The following is a 23,327-nucleotide window of genomic DNA, read 5'->3' as shown; positions in this document are numbered from 1 at the left end:
CTACGAAATAAAATAAAATAAAAACATGGTTTCCGCCCAAAGGCTGCGCCAAGAAGAACCTTGTAGAAAGTCTGCTTAAATACTTCTTCCAACCTTCACATTCTTTCTTCAATCGACATCTTCCAATCTTGCGATATTATATTGCATATTTTTCACTGAATCGGAAAAAGTTTCTTCTATAGATCCCACATATTCCACTCCCTTCAGAAAATTCATCTTTATTCTATGATTCCCCATCAAAGTTGAACTAATCCCCATAAAACTTTTTACATGCAGTGTAGTCTCTAGCATTATTCGGGCTTGGGGCGAACTTTTTCAAAAAGGACCTTTTTTATCTAATATAATGAAGAAACATAAATGATAAATGACGAAGAGACAACAATTCTATTTATGCATGCATAGAATAGATTAATAAGAGCTCAAAAATAATAAAAAAATTTAGTCGAAAGGATACTACCTAGGTAACGCCGTTATTTTTATAAAAAAGTCACGGCCGGAGGGCATTCGATTTTTTTTTAGCATTTTTATCTTTCTTTTCGCAACAAAAAATATAACCAAAGTATTTTAAAAACATTAAATTCGGTAATTTATAATAAATTTGATTTTGTGATGGCTTTGTAATCGTAAACTAAAGAGGACAACTCTTGACGTTTGATAGAAGAATGCTTTCAAACCTGGGCGAAGCAAAAGAAAAGAATATCGATTTTGTTTTTCTTTTTGAAAGCATAAAATTAAATGTATAGAAATTAAGAAGATAAACAAAGGTGAAAAATCAAATGTGTAGAAGATAAACTTCAAGAATCAGATAAATGATAACACAATATCGTCATTTAGTTTCTTAATCTCATCCTCTATCAAAAGTATACCCGATAGCAATTTCTTAAACAAAGATGAAAAGTTAAATGCAAATTAAATAAAAAAATTAAGTATCAGTTGACATTTTCTTTTGTCATACGGCAAAAAGAAAAAATGGGCTCTTTCATGTTTTGGGCCCAGGGCGATCGACCCTTAGGTCGTGTGTAATAGACGGTCATGTTTACATGCATTCGATGGAAACCTGTTATAAGGCATACTCAAATTCTTTGAGGCATACAAGGTAATGATAAAATAGAATCATTATGTGGCAAAATCAATAACCCCTCATCCATCACATTTTTATCACGACAATAATGCCCTTACTTCATTAGTGTTAATGATAATAGTTAGAATATAATTTAATGATTAATAGTTAATGTTAATGATGATTAGTAGTTAATATCAATGATTATGTAGTCTTAGTTTCAAAGAATTTTTTTTTTTTTTAAGAGAGATAGTTAGGTTGGGGTTTGTTAAAGAAGAAGAATAAGAAATTAAGCTTTTGAGATTTGCTGAACTAGTAGATAATTAAGGTTTGTTAATACAAAGGTAAACTTCCAAAAGAGGTTTAATGTCTTTTTTATAAGTTGAATTTGTCAAAAAATTGAATTTTTACAACCTAGATCTACTGAACAGATGAACAGTTCGGCTGATAACTTGTCAGCCAAACCTATGTTTTCTGAAAATATACCTAAGTTCAGCTGACAAGTTATCAGTCGAACATCTGAGTTATCAGCCAAACCTAGGTATATTTAAAAAAAGAGAAAAGGTTCGTCATACAAGTATCAGCCGAACTTCACTCTGTAACTGGCGAATTTAGATTCGAATAACAAAGTGAACAACAGATTAAGTGTGTTTTTTAACAAAATGAAGTTCGACTATCATTTTCATATTTAATTATCAGCTGAACTGTTCTTCTGAAACATAAAAAGAAAAAGGAAGAACAAAGATATGGGTTCCAATATGCGGATCTGAAGCTAAATTTCTTTGTGCAATGCTTTACACGATTCATTTCCACTTGTGGTTTTAATCAATGGTCAAATATTTATGAATTAATCACTGATGAAAAATAAAATCCAAACGGTTTGATTTATGATCAAATTAGATTAGGAATGAAAATGATTTTGGATTTTGATTAGTTTAGATTTATGTTTTAATTTGAGGTAAATGGTATATAAATAGATAATAAAATAATTAAGAGTAACTTAGTAATTTACCCACTGCTAGGACACCCCTTATAAACTCATCCTAGATAGAAAAATGGTTTTGTATGTCTCAAAACAGGTTTCATTAGTAGGGAAATGATTGCAATTTCTTCAAATTTGACAGATTGAGAAGGGTTTAATAGGATTGGGTGATGGGTAGATTTCAAAGCTCTCACGCTAAAAGTTTCAACTTTATTTCGAACTCTTTTTCTCATAAACAACAGCAATGCCTTTCTCTAATAAAAGACTGTTCTTCCTTGAAAGAGCTGAATCAAAATTATGCTCTGCTCGACTTCACGGAGATAGATATGTAGTTGACGAGGTCATTCATCTTTACGCCTTGTCTCCATTTGGGAAACTAAGTTACGCAGAGTCTATACTCCATCGTGCTATTAGTCCTTTATTCAGTTCCTGGAACAATGTCATCAGGGGTTATTCTCAGAGTGATTTGCCCAAAAACGCTTACTAGTTTATATGGCAATGCGTGATCGAGGAACAAAACCTGATAAACTTACCTTCCCATTCCTTGTAAAAGCTTGTTCTAAGCTTTTAGCATTGAAAGAAGGGAGACAGATTCAAGTTGAGATTTTGAAACATGGGTTAGCTACAGATGTTTATGTTCAGAATACTTTGATTCATTTCTACGGTTGTTGTCGACAGATTTCTGATGCTCGTCAAGTGTTTGATGAGATGTCCTTTAGGACTGTAGTTTCTTGGAATTCTATAATTAAGGCTTGTACAGAGAATTTGAAGATAGATGATTCTTTTGCAATTTTTGCTGAAATGAGGAGTTGTGGGGTTGAACCAGATGAAGCTACAATGGTGGTGTTGCTTTCTGCTTGTGCTGAGGTTGGGAACTTGAGCTTAGGGAAATGGGTACATTGCCAAGTGATAGTAAAAGGGATAGTGTTGAATTGTCAATTCGGTACAGCCCTTGTTGACATGTATGCGAAATGCGGAGCTTTGGATTTTGCTAGAATTTTGTTTGACAGAATGATTGAGAAGAATGTGTGGACTTGGAGTGCAATGATATTAGGATTTGCGCAACATGGTTTAGCAAATGAAGGTCTCGAATTGTTCATGAAAATGAAAAACAGCTCGGTTCAACCGAATTATGTCACTTTTCTTGGAGTTCTTTGTGCTTGTAGCCATGCAGGAATGGCTGAAGATGGGTACAAGTACTTCCAAGAAATGGTAAACCTATATGGCATTCAACCTGTAATGGCACATTATGGTGCCATGGTGGATATTTTAGGTCGTTCTGGTCGTCTTACAGAGGCTTATGATTTTATAATGCAAATGCCATTTGAGCCAGATCCGGTTATATTTCGAACTTTACTTAGTGCCTGCAGTGTCCATGATGTTAAGGGCAGGAGTGAGATCACTGAGAAGGTGGCAAAGAGATTGATGGAGTTAGAACCAACGCGAAGTGGAAATCTTGTAATGGTTGCTAACATGTACGCTGATGTCGGCTCATGGGCGGAAGCAGGGATTGTAAGAACGGTTATGAGGGGAAGGGGGTTAAAGAAGGTGGCAGGAGAGAGTAGTGTTGAGGTTGGTGGCTCTATCTGTAGATTCTTCTCTGGGTATGATTCCAACATTGATTCTGACAACATAAATCACTTGCTAGATGGATTGAGCTTGAACATGAAGTTGATTGTCACGATGCTATTTGACTTTCCATTGGAGAGAGCCTTGACTAAACAAAAAAATATTCTGGAGAGAGCTTACTTGCACTGGGCTTAAAGACGTGCCCAAGTGGCAAATTTTGATTGGCTGACAATCCTTAGGCATACGATAAACCAAACTTGTATCATTGCTGTGTTATCCGTAGGAAACATATCAATTGGAGAAATACACCAACCCAATATACAAATGTTGAAATATATTCATGGAGGACTGCTGCTCCCTCCGTCACTACCTTTCTCATCACCTCCAACTCTCCTACTCATTGGAACTAATACTTGTGTGTTAGTTAATCAGACTTCTCAATTTTCCATTGACAGAAGTTCGTGTAATTACGATTATAAAAGGATACAGAGAACAAAGCATTGTAATGTGTACTGTTTGGCAAGACGAAGAATGAGATATGAAGATGAGGATGGAAATGAAGACGGCGAAGAGCAATCAAGTAATATGTATAATCCTGAGTTAAGCTTGCTTGAATCTTATAGCGAGTCTAAGCGGAATGAGGCCCTTCTTGTAACAGCAACGGTAGATGGACAAGAGGAAGAAGTTTTAATATTTAAGGTGTGTCAATTTCTTAGCAACTTGTGTATTTAGATGAACTATGTCAGAATCGGAGCAAAGATCCCATTCATTCTAAGCCATCCCTTAAAATCCTGAAAGTTATCGACATTTATACTGTTTACCTTTAGTAGTTAGAAGTTAAAAACGTATAGAGACTATGTTCTTCCTAAACCACCAGTTGGGACACATTTATTGTGAAACATGAAATTTTGATACTGATGCTCTCCCTATTCACAACGTGTTCTTTTTATCTTCCAGGGGTTTTCATCTTGCTTGAGCTACAGTACTTCACCTGATCCATCAAGAAGCATTCTCCCTGAGAGGGCAGTGATTAAATCCATCGACATTATCAAAGGACCTTTTGATCCATCAAATATAGAGTACATACAAAAGGGTTTAACCCTGGAAGTTTTTCAGAGGCGCCTAGGACAAACCAAATAAGTCCGAATAAGTTTTACTTTTGGCTAGTTGTGTTGGTGTGTGTTCTTCAAGGTTTTTGTTTGCAAAAACTGTAATAGTGGTGAACACAAACGGGTATCAACTTGCAACATACATTTTATAAGTTTTAACTTAATGATATTGGTTTTCCAATTCTTACCGCACAGGCAAAGGTCAGGTTTTCTTTTTTTTTCCTATGAGTTCGCTTGAAAGAAAAATTAGATGCAGATGACAGTAATACAACGTGCAAGTAATTAGATAAAGATCGAGAGACAACTAGGCTGATAATCCTCCCAAGGATTTCTGCACTTGCCCCACATGCGAGAACTGGAGAACGACAACAGCAGCAATGATAAATTGATAAGTTGCCCCAACAAACCAGGCCCCCTAACAGCTTGCATTAGATGGCTAAATCATTATACCCAAATTTCAAACATAAATACTCACATGACTAACTAATTAAAGAGTTCCACAGATGTCCCCAAAGTAAAAAAGATTAAAAAAAAAAAAAAAATACTTTATGCAGGGATAAACAATTTGAGAAGCAATCTAGAATTGTATACATTGATGGTCTGAACATGGAAAAGCAGAAATCTTCTTTTCAGAGTGTGTATGGCCACTGAGAGAGGAATAGATGAATAAAAAAGAGAATCACCAAACCATAAACGTTCTGATCTCGATACCAGTACAAGAATATTCACAATCTTCAGCAACCATCAACACGCAAACTAACTTGGAGGTTACAAATATAGATGAGGAAAATAAAATAAACACAATGAAACCTATACAACCACACAAATACTAAAATATCAGACAAGACAAAAACCTCCCAAAAGGTTAGTCCACTTTCAGACTTTCTCGCTACCTTAGTTAAAAGTCAGAAGCCACCGATGTCCTCCGATTTTCCATTTGAGTCATCGGGGCTTTTTAGTCATTGGATATTGCGAACAAGTCCACTTCGTGATACATTTCTGCATATTATAAAGAAAAACATGATCAGTTTGACTCAACTCAAAACAACTAGATAGGATGAATACAAATCATACAGCCATGCAACAGACTACGAATAGAAGAAAAGGGGCCTCGTTTTGACAGTACAACTCAAAACTAGAAGATTAAGGTTGTTTAGCATTAAACTATTCAATTGCACGCCACAATAACTACGCATCATGTCCAGTACAAATCCCATTTCTACAGTATTTGAAGTTGCACAAAGATAATTAAAGAGATACGGCTTCGCCACAAAATTTAATTTGGAACCAGAAGGACTTTTAATTTGGACTATTTATTCTCAGGTTTTTAGTTGAGGAAAAACTGAAGCTATCTATTTTTGTGCATGTCATTAAGATAATATCCATGCAATTACTTTTCAGAATAAAAGATACGTACCTCCCAGGAAGCAGCTGAGAACTGCTTGCAGAACCCTTCGAGTTACCGAGTCGTTTAGATCTGTTCTCATGTTCTTTATCTACGCGCATAGCAGCTACCTCCTTTTCCATTGCAGCTACTTCCCTCCTCATCTTCTTTGCCTCGACCTCCATTGCCTTGGTCAACGTATCCACCTTCTTTGCTAGCATCTGGAACCACCATGATTGGAAATAAAAAAGTGAGTTTGCATGGTCATAGATTTTTAACAATGAGGCGAAGACTGAAATTTACGTGGATTTAAGGTCTCAGATTAAAGATTTAAACACGTGCTTAAAGAAAAATAATTTATTGCAGAATCGAAAGGTGAAAATAAAAAGGTCACATGTTCTTGATCTAGATGGTGAAAGTAAGGTGAAGTGGTACCATACAATTTAATGAAAAACAGTGGTAAGAACATCAATTTCAATAATGCAGTACAGAAAGAAAGCTGACCTCAATAGCATCATCCTTGTCTTTAAGGCTCTGATCTTTTTCGTGGCTAGCTTTCCTCAGGCCAATAACCTCTTTTTGCAGCATGTCATATAATAATCCAGAGACAGAATCTTCCGAATCAACAATCGGAAAGTCACTAGGTTTTCTGTCAGGACTCCCTTTTAAGTCGTTAACCCCACTATCTCTGGCATCAATAGATTTATTGAGCGAATGGTTCAGGTTTATTCCATTAGGAAGCAATTTACCCCTGTCTAATGATCTGGTGCCTCCATCAAACGACTTTGATGTCCCTTTTGCATGCTTCAGAATAGCAGCGGAACCCGAGGACATGGTAGGTCTTAACTGGGAAGTTGGTGTTTTCTTGGGTAAAAATCCGTTGGAAGATAATTTGGAAATGTTATCTGCTCCGCCAAGGGATTGACGACGCGAACGCCCATTGCTTATACTTCTTCCTTCTGGAGTTCGGCTAATTGCAGGGGATCCCCTTAATCCTTCCTCTAGAACCTTGAGTCGCAGGTGAAACTTTTCCTGAAAGGTACATAGTGTATTGGTCAGCAACCTACGAGATGACAAATAAATGATGATAATTTGTTTTGTAATTCATGCATACTTTTAGTTGTGCTTCAGATTTGGCAGCTCTCTCTGCAATCGCAAGTTTGTCTCGAAGTTGCTGCATTTCTCCCTACAATAACAGTTCCAGTTATAATACCTAACATAATATGAATCTAGAAACATACGCGCACACCTGAAGAATGATTAGAATGGTTGATATAATTCAAAGCATACCTGCAAAAACCTACGATCTTCAAGCCATTGTCTTACAGGCATCACTTTATCATTAGCATCTTTCCATTCATTAGCTACTACAACTGCAACCCTATTTGCTGTGACCTTCGCACGAGCTAGTTCTCTGTCGAGGGTTTTTCTCTCCTCCTACAAAAATCATAAAAAACAACTAACAATTTAGGTCAATCCATGAACGCCCACAGCAAACAAATAAATAGTTTAAATAATCTAAAAAATACTGTGGCAACAAATATATGAAAACACTTTACATTCATCTCTTGAACTTTCCGTTGGTAGTCTCTCACAGCATTTGCTGCTGCTCCACCTGCAAGAACAGCCTCTTCCAGTTCCCTCACAGTTGTGCTAAGCTTTTCAACCTCAGCAACCTTTTGGCGATGCATTTTGTCCAAGATCTTATTCTCTTCCTAATGAGAGATCAAAACATGTTTAGAATTTATATCAACCAATATGCACAAACAAGCAGATGAGTCAGCCAACATGGGTTCATGATACCTGACAAATTTCAATCTGTTTCATTAACTCCTGGTTCTTATTCTGAAGATCATCCACCATGGAGGCCTTTGCCAAGGCAACCTGGACGGTCCTCTCAGCTTCAAGCAGGGCTGCTTCTTTTGATTTTGTAAGGCGATCTAGTGCCTTGTTGTCATCCTGCAACTTGGCAATCTGAAAATAACCACCAAAATTTGTAAGCAAACATTACAGTAACTTATTATATATCACACGCATATCATGAGCAAAATGAGATAGGGAAAAGAAAAATGAATATCCTACCTCTTGTCGAGCGAGCTTAAGCTCTGCCTCCAGTGGTGCAAGAATGGCTTCAATAGGAGGCATGTCATCATCCTTCTGAGCAGCATGAACCCTTCGAAGGGTGGCTTCTGCTGCAAACTGAGCAGCCATCGAGGCCTTCTTTTCATCATTGATTTTCTTTATCTCAAGATTCTGCATATGAATTTCGATAAATCAAGCATTTTCCAGGAATAGAAGATCACGTGCATAACCTTGACATGAGTAAGTAAATTTAAAATAGATGTAAGAATTGAGTTCCGTTTAGAACCTTGCTTTCAAGGAGAGACTCTGTCAACTTGAGCTTCCCATCCACTTTAGACAACTCGTCAGTAAGCTATGAGAACAAACAAAAACAAAGTCAGCACATATTTAGCATCACAGCTTCATCAGGAAGCTAAGAGAACAAACAGAGACAAAGTCAGCTCATATTTAGCATCACAGCTAAAAAGAAAGTGCAACGGGTGATAAAGGTGGACCCTTCACTGAGTTGTAAATAACACAATAGACGGAATGAACATTGTAGCAGACGTTGTTCAGTTTCTGCGAGAAATTAAGAGACGGTATCTTCAATGAATTGTAAATAACTCAACAGACGCAATGAACATTATGGTGGACATTGTTCAGTTTCTGCGAGAACTTAACTGACAGTATATATCAAGGTTCAACCAAAACTATCGGATGCTAACTTTTACTTAAATTTGAAAATGAAACAGACGCAACCAAAGATAATAAAAGGACTACCATGATAGCAAAAACAAACAAATGCAAATAACGAATTAACCTGCAACCAGAAAAATAATTTAAATGCAATGTAGGGCAAAAAGGTAGATTTTATTCAAGCAAACATTTTATTTTCTCGGGCCGGTGATCTAGGATGGCTGTGTTTGAAAGTAACAAATTATGCTACACTACCACCAAAATGAAAAGAAAAGCTCAAATTTAACTTCAATCAGAAAACACAGATATTAAACTGTTTAAATACGAGATATAATTTTAATTAACCATATAAATTGAACCAAAAAAATTACCTCTTCAACAGCTCTTTCTCTAGAACGCTCCGATAACCTCAACGCCTTGATTTCAGCTTGTGCGTCGGTTAATTCCCGATCCTTATCTACAACGAAAACGAAACAAAATTAGGTCAAAAAAATGAGCAAATCTAAGATTTGTAAATGAACAGATCAAATCACATTAATCACCTCTAACTTCATTTTCCAAACGATTAAGCTCAACTTTCACCGGATCCGAACCATGTAATAGATTTATAAACTCATCCGCATCTAAACTAGGTCTTACAGATGGCCTTCTTCTTAAACTTCTCCCTCCTTCTTTAAAAGATGCAGAACCTATCGACGGAGGCGCTCCTACTTCATTACCCATACGACCACCACCACCGCCACCACTGTAATTAAAATCCGACATCATTGTTATCGAAGAAAAACCATCATTATCGCCGGGAAGATCGGCCATTATTGGATCTGAACTTGTCACATTCAAATTAAAAACCCTAAAATCCTCACTTTACTCCTCGGTTTTTACGATTTAACTCTTTGTCCCCGTCTCTCCTCCTTAATCTTAACCTTAAACTTAACTCCTCTTCTTCTTCCTTGACTTGAATGACAATCCAAGTTTTCTTTTCTCTTCTTCTTCTTCTTCCTCGTTCAGACACAGTGTGAGTTTAGTGTTTCTTTTTTTTTTTTTTTTCTTCTCTTCGGACACACACTATTTCTACTTTAAAATCGTTTCGTTTTCTTTTTCTTTTAGTTTTTGAGTTTTCTTACACTTTTTTGAGTGTCTCTCTGATGAGGATTGAATCCTAGAGATATGGAGAGGAGAGAGAGAGAATGTGAGGGCGGTTGATTAAAAAAATGCTTCGAACCACAGAGGCTTTGCTGTTAAGCAGTAACCCAACAGTGTGTGCCGTGTGTGAGAAGAAGAGTAGATAACTAATAAACAAACACTGCACAAGGACCCCGAGAGTGTGTGTGCTTGAGTGTCACTGATTTTTTGGTTTTTGGCTTTTAAACAAGAAAAATTAACGTAAGACACTTTTAAACTAATAAGATGAGATTCTTATAAAAAGTAGGAGTTCTTAAAAGATTTTGAGTCTCCTATTAAAAATTCTTCTAAACGAACTGAAACCTAAATTCCTCCTAAAAATATTTGAATCTTAAGAAGAAAATTACTAATTGAATATATGTTTTTTAATGGCTTGGAACAATGATCTTGGACTACGGCCTTAATTTTTTTGATAGAGTTATTTTTCTGGTAATTGGGGAGTTTGAATCCCTATCTCCGTAGTGGAAGGAAGCATATCCATCATTTGATCACTTGATGGGTGACATACAAACTGAATATCAACCAAATGAGAATTAAATTAGCGGAAACATAGTAAAATATTCTCAATTTTTACAAAGTTTGAATTATGGTTAATATAAGTGCTAATTACACAAGTGACCTCTAAATCACTTTTAACTTTAACCACTATTTTAAAAGTGAATCAAATAATCGTACAAGTGAAGTGGTTGTCTTTAGAAACTTGGGTTGTCGCCCATAAGGTATATGCCACGAAATGCATTTTCGTGTATATGGCACAAAATGCACACTTTTGACTTTGATGTGCAAAATACTAGATGGTCTATAGATATTTCGTGGCTCAGCCTACGCCTGGTTAGTAGTGTTACTAGTGTTTGACGAATTTTTAGCTCGTTTTGGAATGGTGTAGGCTTTTAGTGGAATATTTGTGTCTTATCTCCAACTGAGTAGAGTGAGGACCAGGTACTTAAAGGCAACCGAGCTGTGCTTGGAACTCCAATCCCACTGTCACTCGAGAAGTGGAGATACGATGGGAGTCTCATTATTGGATGGTGATGCTAACGCATGCGAGGGCCGTATTCCCATTTGATAACCCTTCTATTAAGATCTCAAATGTCATCTCGCTTGTAACTGAAAAATACTTGGCCAGAATACGGGTGTAACCATTGGGTGAACGGTCTGTCATGATAGCCTCAAATGAAGGAGAGTCGTATCAAAGATATAATCGTCTCTAGATGTTTTTCTTAGAGTTCTTATAAGGTGAAAATCATTTTGAATCTTTCGTAGTACTAGAATCTTTAAAATGGATGTGCATCTTCATAAATGTAAAAAAAAAAAAAAAACTATTATAAGAGCTCCAAAGTTTTGGTTTTGAGGACTCAAAAGATGACAAAAAACTGGGTCATCAAGTAGTAATCTCAAAACCCCTTATCACAATGATTAATTAGAAACTAATGATTAGGTTAACTAATCCGACAGAATTCCGTTTGTTTCTCCGACATCTCTAGGCCAAATTCAAACCATTATTTCCTGCACAATTCATCTTCCCGTATAATTCCTGCTACTGCAAACTGATAACATCACCACCAATCTTCTTAATCCTCTTCTTTGTGTGCTTAATTCATCCACAACCAGCTCAAATTCCATCTATATCTCTATGTTCATCACAGCATCAACAACAGATTTCTTCAACTCTCAACAATCAACAAACCCATCTATCATCATTTCATATTCAGAAACAAACACCACCATAATTTCAATTTATCACTAACACAATTTTAATTTCAGCGAGAACCCATTCTTCGTTCAATTTCCACCGCAGCAGCTGCTCAGATCCCCTTTCTTCTCTGGTTCAACATCACAACTCATCTGTTTCATTCCAACCGTGACTTCAGATTCATATCCATCACATCCTCATACACATCTTCAATTTCATCTCAGCAACTCTCAATCACAATCGAACTCAGAGAACAACACCAAACACTAAGTTCTTCTTCCCTGAAATCTTCAGACCTATCTCTTATTCATCAATTACAGTGACCAAAACCATCATTTGCGATCAACATCTTCTATGCCAGTAATTTCTTTGAAAAAAAACGGAAGAAAAAAAGAGGTGATGAGGAGAAGAAGAAGATGAAGTGTTTTTTTTTTAGGTTTAGATTTAGTTAGATTTAGGTTTGGTAATTATTAGGTCCCCCTCATCCATATTTAGGATAGTTGAATCCATAGGAGCCCTCAAAACCAAATCATTGGAGCCCTTATAATAGGTTTCAAAAAAAAATGGGTTAACACTATTAATTTGACGCTATTTTGGGATAAATTTTTTATTTGGTCCAAATGAAAACTAATTAGAAATTAAATATTTTTCTCAAGGTGTTCCTTTTATCATGTTGTACAAATGTTTAACGCATTTTATGACTGTCCCCAAGTATCTGACACTTTAAATGAAAACTAACGCATTTAAAAAAAGGATACTTTAAATGGAGTATCCGATACGTATCCCCAAGTGTCCCCAAGTATCTGACACTGATACGTTACCGATTTTGAAGTATCTGTGCTTCATAGATGTGAAGTTCTAAAGGTAGCTCAGATGTTGCAGTTAGTTAGTGATCCAAAACATCTCTTTTCTGATGAACAGATAAGAGGAAATGGAGATTCGGGAATGATTTTTTTGTATGTCGGGCTTATATTTCTCTGGAGAATGGAGACTTATCGCCTTTCCTGATAAGCCACTTTAAAATTCAAAGGTACCTCTCAAAGTGGTCTTTTTTCAGTTTGGATTGGATTATCTATACAATGCTGAGAAGGTGCAAAATGATGCTTATTTGTTATGTGGTGCACATGCTAAAACAGATGAACATTTATTCTTGCATTGTAAGTACACTTTTAAAGTATAGACATACTTCTTAGATATGGTGTTAAGTGGGTTTTTGTTGATTATGAGAAGAAGAACTTATGGGAACGGGGTCAGAAGAAGATCTCAAACAGAGTGAAAAGGATTTGGAGCCGAATCCCTTTATATTTGGTGAAGTGTGTGGAAGGAAAGAAATGACAAGTAATATAACAACTCTGATATGACTATTAAGCAGGTTATCGTAGCAATCAAGTGTTTATTGTTTAATTGGACCGTCACTTCGGATATTTCAAAATTTTCTTTTTATCCACACTGATCTGTAACTGAAATGATATCAAACACATACATGTAATAATTTTATTATCTTGCTATCATTTTTTCGGGTAATAACAAGTTCTTTTATAAAACTTGCTCCTTCTTTGTTAACAAAAAAATAAAAATAAAAGCATAGTATGGAACAAATAACTTCTGATTCGTTCTCATTGGTCCATATATGAAATTAGCGATGAACCATCAATATAAGTTTTGACTGATTTTCCAATAGTTATGACTCTATTTTGATATAGACATGCGCACAATCTTTTCATTAGAGAAGACCATATTTGGTCATCAACTGTTATTCAACAAGATGGTTCCCTCATGTCCATAACCAGCTTCTATGTTAAAAAGTTTGGTATAAATAAAGGTATAAAAATCAGTAAGAGTATTCTTATTGTTAGTCGTTTTATGTTTGTTGATGATTGTGTAATCTTTGTGATGCAAATTCTTCTACTAATAATATCTAATTGCTTTGTTTAATAATGTTGCTAGATCAATTGACAAGTTTAAGTAAGTCTAAGCAAGTCTGGTGTTTTTGTTAGCAAAAATACAACCCATCACGACAGTGTATAAAAAAGGAGATACCCCGGTACTTAAATCTTCCTTCTAGATTATAAATATATTGATTTTCCCCTTTTTACTAACAAGTCAACAAATAAAAGTATTTCAACCTATTATCGAAAAACTGGAAACTTAAACAGTAAGTAGTTTCCAAAGGTAAGCTTTTTAATATTTTCGAGAAATATGTCATGATCAAATATGTTATTTATTCTCTAAACATTATTCAAATGAATTGTTTTAAACTTCCGAAGATGATTTGCAAATTTAACCAACCCCAATAAGGTCTTCTTCTTTTTTAATTAGGAAAAGAGATTCAATTGATAAAAGAACCAATACATAATGTTTCAGAAAGGGAAAAGGATTTTGTCTTAACTCCTCGGACTCCATGTGCAGGCCTATAATATAAAAGGTCTTAGTTTTCATGATATAATATTCAGCAGTACCACTATTTGGGTTGGATACCAGTACCTTTGGACTACAATCTTGAAGGTTAAATATTACCTCAATTCTAACAAAAACTACAAATTATGGATGTTAAAGTTATCTTTTTAGATGGTGGGTACACAAGCTCCCCCGTTTTTACTTACAAGTCAAAAATATAAAGTTTGTACCTATTATTCGAAAATCGACAACTAGACTGATAGTTTTTGAAAGGCAAGATTTTTACTACCTTTAGTAAATCTACCATGATTGAATATGTTACTTCTTCTCTAGGTATTTAATCAAATATACTACTTTAAAATCTCAAAAATGACTTTCAAGATTTTAACCTACTTCCGACTGATTTCTAGTCTTGGTTATTAAAATTACTTTTGTTAGAGAGAAAGCTAAAAACGGATCCGAGGAGAACGAAAATCGTAGTCGACTCGCTGAGTCGGATCTTTTCATTATACATTTTCATTTTAGACTAAATTAACCTTACTAAATACACACATTATCCTCTCGTAAAACTCATTCACGTTCTCCAAAAACTTCCACCACCACTGGCAATACCACCACCAACCTTCGAGATTATCTAGAAAAATCGGAAGCGATATACAAATGGAAAAAGAGGGGGATGTTGGGTCTATAAAATTCTTAGCAAAAATGAGTGGCGAAAGAGAAAAAGAAAAACCTTTAATTGTGGAAGGAGTGGTTGATTACAAAACTTTCTAGAGATTTTCTTTAGGTGGAGATGGATCAGGAAATGGTTAAAGGTTTCCTGATAAATTAAGCAATCTCAAAACTTTGAAGGAAATTAACATGCTAAGACTTGGTGCAGACAAGCCGTATTTGTGCCTAGTTTTTTTTTTAGTGTATTTTTTGAATCTCAAATATGTATTTAGATAAGAGTTAATTAATAAAAACATGACATATCATTCTGTTGTCAACTTCAGTGGGGTTGGTGATGGAGATGATGATGGAGCTGGAGTATGGTGAAATTTTTGCTCTACACTAAGGTAATATTTTGGTTGTAAGAGTGGGAAAGGAATATGTGCATATAGAGATGTTTTGGTATGAGTTAGAAAAATATAATGAAAAGGCCCGACTCAGCGAGTCAATTATGATTTTGCTTTTCTCGAGTCTATTTTTGCTCTCCCTCTAACAAAAATCATTAAAACTTAAAAGAATTTCAACAATATCATGATTGTCAAAAATGAGTTATACAAGGAAAATGTGAATTCTTTTTCTTATAAATGTAGGCGGGTCTAGTTATTAAAACTTAAAAGTATTTTAATAACGCTTTGATTTTCAAAAATGGATTGGACGATGGAAATTTAAATTCTCTTTGGTATAGAATTTTGATGGTTAGATAATATTCCGAATCTGACATTATGCACATTATAATCAAGGCTAAACATGGAACAATGGGATGTGGAAACTGGAAAACAGTCTTGACTGAGGTTCATAAAAATTGCTATTGGGATATTACTAATAGTCGAAATATCAATATATGGATTGAAAATTAGATCTTGGTACAAAAAAAAAAAAGATCATTATTACGAACCTGCAATTGTTAACAATCTAATCAAGGTATGAGACCTTTTCTTTGAAATGAAAACTTGAGATGTTCAGAAACTTAATTCTTATTTTGAAAAACAAATTATATCCATGATAACTCTTTTGCATATTCCTAGGGATAACTACCAGGATATTGCAGTTTGGGACCTCACATATAATAAAAACTTGTATACGAAACTCAATACCCACATTACTTACAACCAGTGGCACTAGAACGAAATTTGGTAAATGATAGTTGTTACTTCTATTAATATTTTCTTGAGAAAAATTGCACACTCTAGATTATCCAATAGCATGAGAGTTGCAATAGCCATTCCTCACATAAATATTATATGCGCTTAAGGCAAAGACAGGGTCAAACCTTACCATTTTCTTGTGCACTCTATCTTTGAATAACGAAATTGTTTGTGATGCTGCTATATAAAAAATGCTTTAGTTATGCGTAAAAAATATTTTTCGAAAGATCATATAACAAATGTCTTGTATTACTAGATATTATAAGATAAACATCCGCGTGCTCAACTGAATATTAAGATAAATACAAGGAAAATTGATGATTTGTTGACATTGTATACTATCTTAAAATTTAGACGCAAAGCTAACTAGAATATTATTTTTTTAAAATACAATATGAAAACGCGGGGGTACCATATACAATACCAAATTTTTCGTTTGAAAATTTGTATGGACAAAACCTAATACAATTGCAAGTAGACCAATTTAATGATCCTTGAAAATATGTATATAGAGTTTATATCTCTACCTCTTCTCAATCAGTATGTATGAGACAATGGGTTCGGGAATCTGATTGTTAAGAAGAGTACTTGGACGATCTAAAAAATCAATATCCAAGATCAATCTAGTCGTATCCAAATAATACAATCTGAATTAAGCCAAGTAATTAAACTTGTTACCAATCTTTCAAGATACCAATTCTACAAGAAAAAAGTCTCGTAATCGATCACAATTAGATGGACATATCTACTAAGATTGAATACGTACTCCTTGCGTAAATCCTATTATAACGATGACAATATTATGTGGAAAAGGAAAAAAACAAGATACCAGAAGTTTTGTTAACGAGGAAATCGCAACTGCAGAAAAACCTCGGGACCTCGTCCAGATTTGAACACCAAACTATATTAAGCCGCCACAGATACTAACTTGCTATTAGACTTCGGTCTGGAATGTAATTGAGACCGAATCCACACTTCAAGCATTTTAGTTACAATCGCGCTCCTTACGTCTATTGAACCTCGCAATACTCGACATAATTGATTCCCTTAGCTGACGTCCTTTACAGCCTATAAGTTGCTTCAACCTCAGTGAAGAATTTTGATACCAATCTTCCTCTAACAGATAAACCTATTTTATTTCCTTTTAAATCAGAGATCAAGTCTTGGAAATCTGTTTGCAATAGGCAAAGCTAGAAAACTTCACAATCCGGAACACTTACACTCACTTAGATGAAAGAATGGATCTTTTACCACTTCTCAAGAACAATCTTCAAAAAATCACTTAAAATTAATTTTCAGATATCTATCTTGAGGAATCATAAAGTCTGAGACGAAGAGAACTTTGCGATATATATATCTTTCCTGAAAGAGATTACGAGAACATCGATAACAAAAAACTAAGATCAGGATACACGAACTATCAAGTTATAGATAGTCGAACCATGGTTTCACGAATCCCAAAAGTGAAGTATGTTAGTCGTAAACCTAATTATGTTTCTCAAAGAAAACTCAGGTTCATCGAGGACGACTCTAGCTATCAACTCAGACAGACAAAGTACCAGGGATTGAATTTCCCAGTTGAATTAGCATATCTATTTATAGATTTTAAAAACTAAGGGTTGCTTAGAACTCAAGCAAACACTTTCTCAGACTTTATGATTCCTCAAGATTACCAGTATTAGATACGTTTATAACTATAGATATTATTCCATCTATATCATTTTATTTATCCGCGTCGAAAAAGTTAAAAATTAAGGAGACTAAGAAAACTCGAAAAGTTATCCTATATTTACTTTTGAAATTTTGGTTTCCTAACACTGGAAAAACATATTTTTAAATTCGTGAAAGTAAAATCAAAATTTAGGGTCCAACAATTTTAAACTTCACTCATTGGGATGCCCGAAACCGGTGTTTAGATCGTACAAAATGGGATGGGCTATGAAAGAAATATTAAGCAAGTATAAGTTAAAGAATTAATACAACAACAAAGTTTGAAGAAGGTAATTGAATCTCTTGATGCCCAACATATATTGACGAAATACTTTGGAAGACCACTAGTAGACTTGTTTTTTCATGACCTTTTCCAAGTATGAGATGACCACTAACTTGGACGATGGAAGACCTCCGCCATAAAACTTACTCTAAGATTTGCAATTCACAAATAACTTTATGGGGTAAAATTTTGTGTATACCCCTTCTACCATTTACTCGGATTTGAACACCATTTTTCCAATTTTACTTTAACGCGACATAGGAGACGAAAAGAAATTAGGTACATAAAAGTTCAGTTGCAAAGGCCCATTAACTCCCTGTTTTGTCCAATGTTTAATAAGTACTGTTGCAGTATCTTTAAGTTGAATTCAATAACTTTGTCCAATGTTTAGAGCAAGGGCTATGGAACACTCATTCACTACCTAAACGAGTGAGAGACTGAATGAAAGAGTGTGTTTTTAACCATGGGAGAGGTTAAAATACACACTAAGAGGCACATGATCAGCCTCTTGGAAGGAAAATTTGTTGAAGAGGCTGATTATCAGCCGCTTGAGAGAGAAAAAATCACCCAAGAGGAAGAAGATCAGCCTCCCCAACATGATTTTAGATATTTTAATATATTTTTTTTTTTTGTTTTTTTATCTCCAGGAGACAGAAGATCAGCCTTCTAGGACAATTTTTTCTCCAAGAGGCAGAAGATTAGCCTCCTAACTCAAGTTTTTTTCTCAGGAGGCAGAAGATCAGCCTCCTAGTGAAGACTTCGACCACTCATTCATGTGAATGAGTATGTGAGTGATTTTTGATGAATGAGTGGGCGTTCTCGCTCCATAGCAGCACCTAATTTGATCAAATCTAGTGAAACTCATTCATTTTGAATTAGAACCCTCATTCCATAGCCCTTGCTCCTAGTAATTCACTCATAAAACGGTAGTTCATTTTTAACCTTTGTCCTAAATAGTACTACTCATCAATAAAAACTAAAACACCTAAAATGGTTACCGCTGAAATTCTTAATTAGGATGTGTTTCTATCTACCAACCTCATTAGCTCACTACCTTTCTTTTCGAGACGCCAATCGATTGATTGCTTTCAAAGACAATATGGTTTCATCCAATTTCCTAGAGCTAATGATATTGTTCTAACTTTCTCCACATTGTCGTTGAAAATTGGATGCTCTTATGTTGGAAATAAAATCTAGGATAAATGAAGGGTTTTTTTTTTTGTTAGAAAAATAAAAAACAAATCTTTCTTAAATGATTTATAATTCAATGGTTTCCCACTGCAAAACTAAGGGTTCAATCCCACTGTAAAAGCTTATTAGTGTAATTGTATAGTTGGGTGTGGCGGGTTGGGTTTGACAGAGGGATCAGTCCGACTGGTTGGGTTCGGGTAGAAACCGAGTCCCAAGTGTTCCAAACGCATGTTGGCATTTCATTTATTTTTTTCTTCCAATTTTGATGGGTTTCTAATAAAAGCTGTATTATTGAAAAATATTTTTATAAGCATTTATGAACCAATATTATTCCCCATATATCCAAAAGTATTCTTACACAAAAACCTTATACAGACAGTTATGAACAGTAAAGCAACTGTAAACTGTACAAGCATGAGACCTGTATTGATTCGACGTTTAGACTGTGTAACCATAATAAGTCCCATAATCATACAACTCTTAATCGAATTAACTATAGAGTGGATGGTTAACTAACATTAAGTCATTAATGTTTAACACGTGGGGATGTTCAACGTTCAAATCCATCATCCTCTCATTTCTGATCCCATGTGAAGATTTCTGAGTCAATGCCTTCTCCCCTTTTGCATGTGTTATGTTTTCTTTTTATCATCATCAGCTTCAACATGACTACTCCATTATCCTTGATTTGATGTGGTTTAGATCTCGTGAACTAACATAATTATGCTAATTGCTAAATTGGTACGGATATATTCAAGGGAGGTGTACCAATTGTTGTTGGCATATATGGATAATTATTTTGGCATTATTTATGTAATATAATCCAAAGAGGTGGTAGTTGTGATTTCTAACAAGTGAAATAAAAATGCTAAAAAATAAATAATCGAGCATGAATACGACACACATCAAAAATATAATAATTCAAAGATTAAAAGGGAAGGCAGCCAGGATTTTAAGAAGTGTAAAAAAAAAGAACTATTATGAAATGAAAATTATATAATCAGAAGAACTCTGTCAATTAGATGGTGATCGTGTAAGAACTACTTCTCAAAAATACGATAAATTCTCAGAAATCAGAAACTAAGTTTTTTCTTGTGTTATAAATAATAGTATTTTTTTTTTTAATTATTTTGAAATTGAGTTCTCTAACTAACTTATGTCGAAAATTTCTTCTTATACCGTATTATTTTGTTCAGCTGTCTTTGTTCAAGCAAAAAAAGAATGACCATTTATTTTGAGTCATTTGACAGTTAAGAGAGGGGAATAAGTTGTTCCATGTCCCTCTCTTGCCCATTTAGCAAACAATCTACGAATTTCTTCCACTAGTGGTTCAGCATTTGAGCATTCCCAGCTTACATTGGAAGCGTTTTCCGGTTGATTGGGACATGAAAGAAAATGTAAAGAAGAAGGATCAGGGAAACACGCATAATAGAGCAGTCAGCAGCACTGCAGTGGACCTAATAAAGATCTTTTGGACGCGTAACGGTAATAAGATTAGGACATATCAAAGTGTGGGTCACATACAAACAAATCATACTGTGTGTTTGGTGTCAAATTTTGATGTTTGTATTTCACGTTTGCTATAAAATACAAGAAAAAATATCATAGCATGGGAACTTCACAATCCGATAAAACAAATGCCAAATAAATGATGTACTTTCCCTTTAGCGCCCATTTCTTCCAATAAGAAGCGTACACGTCAAGAGTAGTGGTTACTTTACTACTACCACTAATGAAGGATTAGAGTTCAAAATAGGTGTGGGGGAAAACATTTAATTAAGGAAAATGTTTGTTGTCTTGTTCTGATCAAGGTTTAACGGCGCCGGATACATTACCTCTCAACTATAGAGATTCACCTTCTAGCCAACCTCTTAGCAGATTCACAGTATTATTCCGAGAATTCGAGAACAGCCTCAGGCATACTCACCTGGATGTCTTAATCAGTAGTGGCCGCATCTAGTTGTGGGAGTATTACTATTACGCCAAAATTTATCGTATCCAAAAATATCATTACTGGGATTCCATAATCGAGTGGGTTTTGTTTGTACACACATCAAATTCAACAATACTGATACTGACTACACCGAGACAATGCGTAGGCTTCATAGCCATGAAATGTTGGAGAAAAAATGAGTTATTTAATAAATGATTTTTTGGTCTTGATATGGTTTGATCTCATGATCTAAGGGTCTAAGGATACTCACTCATTTTTGAGTAGGGCTGGCAACGGATAACCGATATCCGATATCCATTTCCGAAATCCGACATCTTATAGAATTTAATCCGACATATTTCGGATATCGGATATCGGAATCCGATATTCTATCGGATATTTCCTCTTAACGATAACGGTATCGGAATAGGCTGCTTCAGTTAGGTTAATATCCGATATCCGATAACCCAGGGGTTTACTTGTAATTTCCTACCCCTAGGTATTATCTATCGACTGTCGGAGAACCTAATCTTCTCTATTCTCTAGTCTCTCTAAGCGTTTTTCACCCCAACACAGAAGACTTAGAGAAGAGATTCGAGAAGTTTGAGAAGATTGATAGAGAGGAACTGAGTGACCGAGTGAACTACATCTATTTGATGAAGAGTGTGATGATCAGAGACTCTCAGAGAAGTAAGTCATGAACCTAATCTATTGTTTCAAAGTCAGGTTTCATTTTCCCCCTAAATCGATTGCATATTTTGATGTTTAATTTTGATGTTCTTCTAATCTAATCGAAACCCTAAGGAAGTCATGAATGTTTCTATGTTTAATTTTGAGATTCTGAAAATCATTTTTTTCCAGAGAAAATTAGGGTTACTAATGCATTTAAAAAATTATCAAGTTTTGAAGTTTATAAAGATTATAGGAAATTGGTTTCCGAATTCACTAAAGCTGGTTTGTATGAGAAAAATGGTCACGGGGTTGCAATTTCTGTGATTGTTATTGTGGTTTTGTTGTTTCTAAGTATTTATGGTATTTTAATGTCTGATAAATTTTGATGATGTCTATCATGATTTTGTTATCTTTGCGATGTAGTGTTTGATAAAATTGCTCACCCGAATGTGAAAATATTTAGTGAATTAGTCTTTGAGACGCATATGTACCTAACATGATATTATTTTTCTAGTTGCAGAAGCATAGTCCTGGAAGACAATGAGACGTTCAAGAGATTTAAAAGGTATCTCTCTTTGTCAATCCTGCTGAATTGTTGTTTGGTTTTGTTGTAGTCGTTGTCGTATCATTCATTGCATTGGTGGAGATATTATTTTGTTTAGTCTGTCATGTATGCATGTTTTTAGCGATGTGAGGCCTAAATAGCTAGTTGTAACTTATCTACTTATCTTATTTTATAAAATTAGTTCCGCAGTTCTGCTTTTCTGCTTTGGGTGTCTCTGCATACTATCCAAAGCTATTCTGCTTTGAATTGGTCCCTTTTCTGTCATTGAGTTTAGGATTCACCTGATTCAGAACTCAATCTTTAAAAGTTATTCTACAGAATCTATCTTTTATATTGTGGTTGGTTAGACTCGGTAACAGTTGGTTAAGGAAATTTTGTGAACATTCTTATCAGTATTTGGTGAAGTTATATCCCAGTGCTATTTAATTGGTACTTGTTTAAGCTCATTTTATAAACTGGTACTTGTTTCTTCTCTGTGCATTCAATTTCTGTACAATTATCTAGATTGTGTGTCTGTTCATTGTCTGGTTGATATTTGAGAATTGTAGCACACTGAATTCCAATGGCTCGGCCTAGTTTCCACTAGTGCATTGTGGCCTGTCTTGAACTTAGAATTTTGAAGTTATATCTGGTTGTTTAAGTTGTTTGTACGTGACAAGTCTAGAACTCCTCTTGTTGTGTACAGTCAATCTCAGCTATATTTTGAACAGTAGTAGCAGTGTCAGTGTCGTTGTGAGTGTTTGTAAGAGGGTAAGAAGAGTAAATCATTAACATGAGTCTGCAGTTAGCCATCATTCTTGCTTCTGATAAGTAGTTCTCTTGCTCAATTATTGGATCTTTCAGTCATGAAATTCTTGAGGACTAGAGACATTGTTCATTGGATAATGGATATAATGAATATGTTTTTATGGTTTTCATAGTGATATTTGGTATAATTTAGTAAATAGTGCAGTTGATGGCTAATAGCTTAGTGATTGATGCTAC

The 23,327-nt window shown here is 34.9% G+C and overlaps 2 protein-coding genes and 1 pseudogene across 2 annotated transcripts; 2 read left to right on the top strand and 1 right to left on the bottom strand.

Annotated features, from left to right (window-relative positions):
* Positions 1-2,203: 2,203 nt before the first annotated feature.
* Positions 2,204-3,854, top strand: LOC113273809 (annotated as a pseudogene).
* On the top strand, positions 3,844-4,901 carry LOC113275320. Its single transcript, XM_026524803.1, has 2 exons — positions 3,844-4,310; positions 4,569-4,901. Exons 1-2 carry the CDS (start codon positions 3,936-3,938, stop codon positions 4,749-4,751), a joined length of 558 nt encoding a protein of 185 aa, XP_026380588.1. The 5' UTR covers positions 3,844-3,935; the 3' UTR covers positions 4,752-4,901.
* Positions 4,902-5,288: 387 nt separating this feature from the next.
* Positions 5,289-10,039, bottom strand: LOC113275319 (microtubule-associated protein 70-2-like). Its single transcript, XM_026524802.1, has 11 exons — positions 9,404-10,039; positions 9,233-9,318; positions 8,473-8,538; positions 8,187-8,357; positions 7,908-8,078; positions 7,664-7,819; positions 7,395-7,541; positions 7,219-7,290; positions 6,609-7,136; positions 6,138-6,325; positions 5,289-5,719 (listed from the first exon to the last, which is right to left on the bottom strand). The coding sequence occupies exons 1-11, from the start codon at positions 9,672-9,674 to the stop codon at positions 5,680-5,682; spliced, it is 1,896 nt and encodes a 631-aa protein (XP_026380587.1). The 5' UTR covers positions 9,675-10,039; the 3' UTR covers positions 5,289-5,679.
* Positions 10,040-23,327: the final 13,288 nt, after the last annotated feature.

The sequence above is a fragment of the Papaver somniferum genome, chromosome 4 (assembly GCF_003573695.1).
Source record: "Papaver somniferum cultivar HN1 chromosome 4, ASM357369v1, whole genome shotgun sequence".
NCBI lineage: Eukaryota > Viridiplantae > Streptophyta > Magnoliopsida > Ranunculales > Papaveraceae > Papaver > Papaver somniferum.
This window is presented reverse-complemented; position numbering and strand designations above follow the sequence as displayed.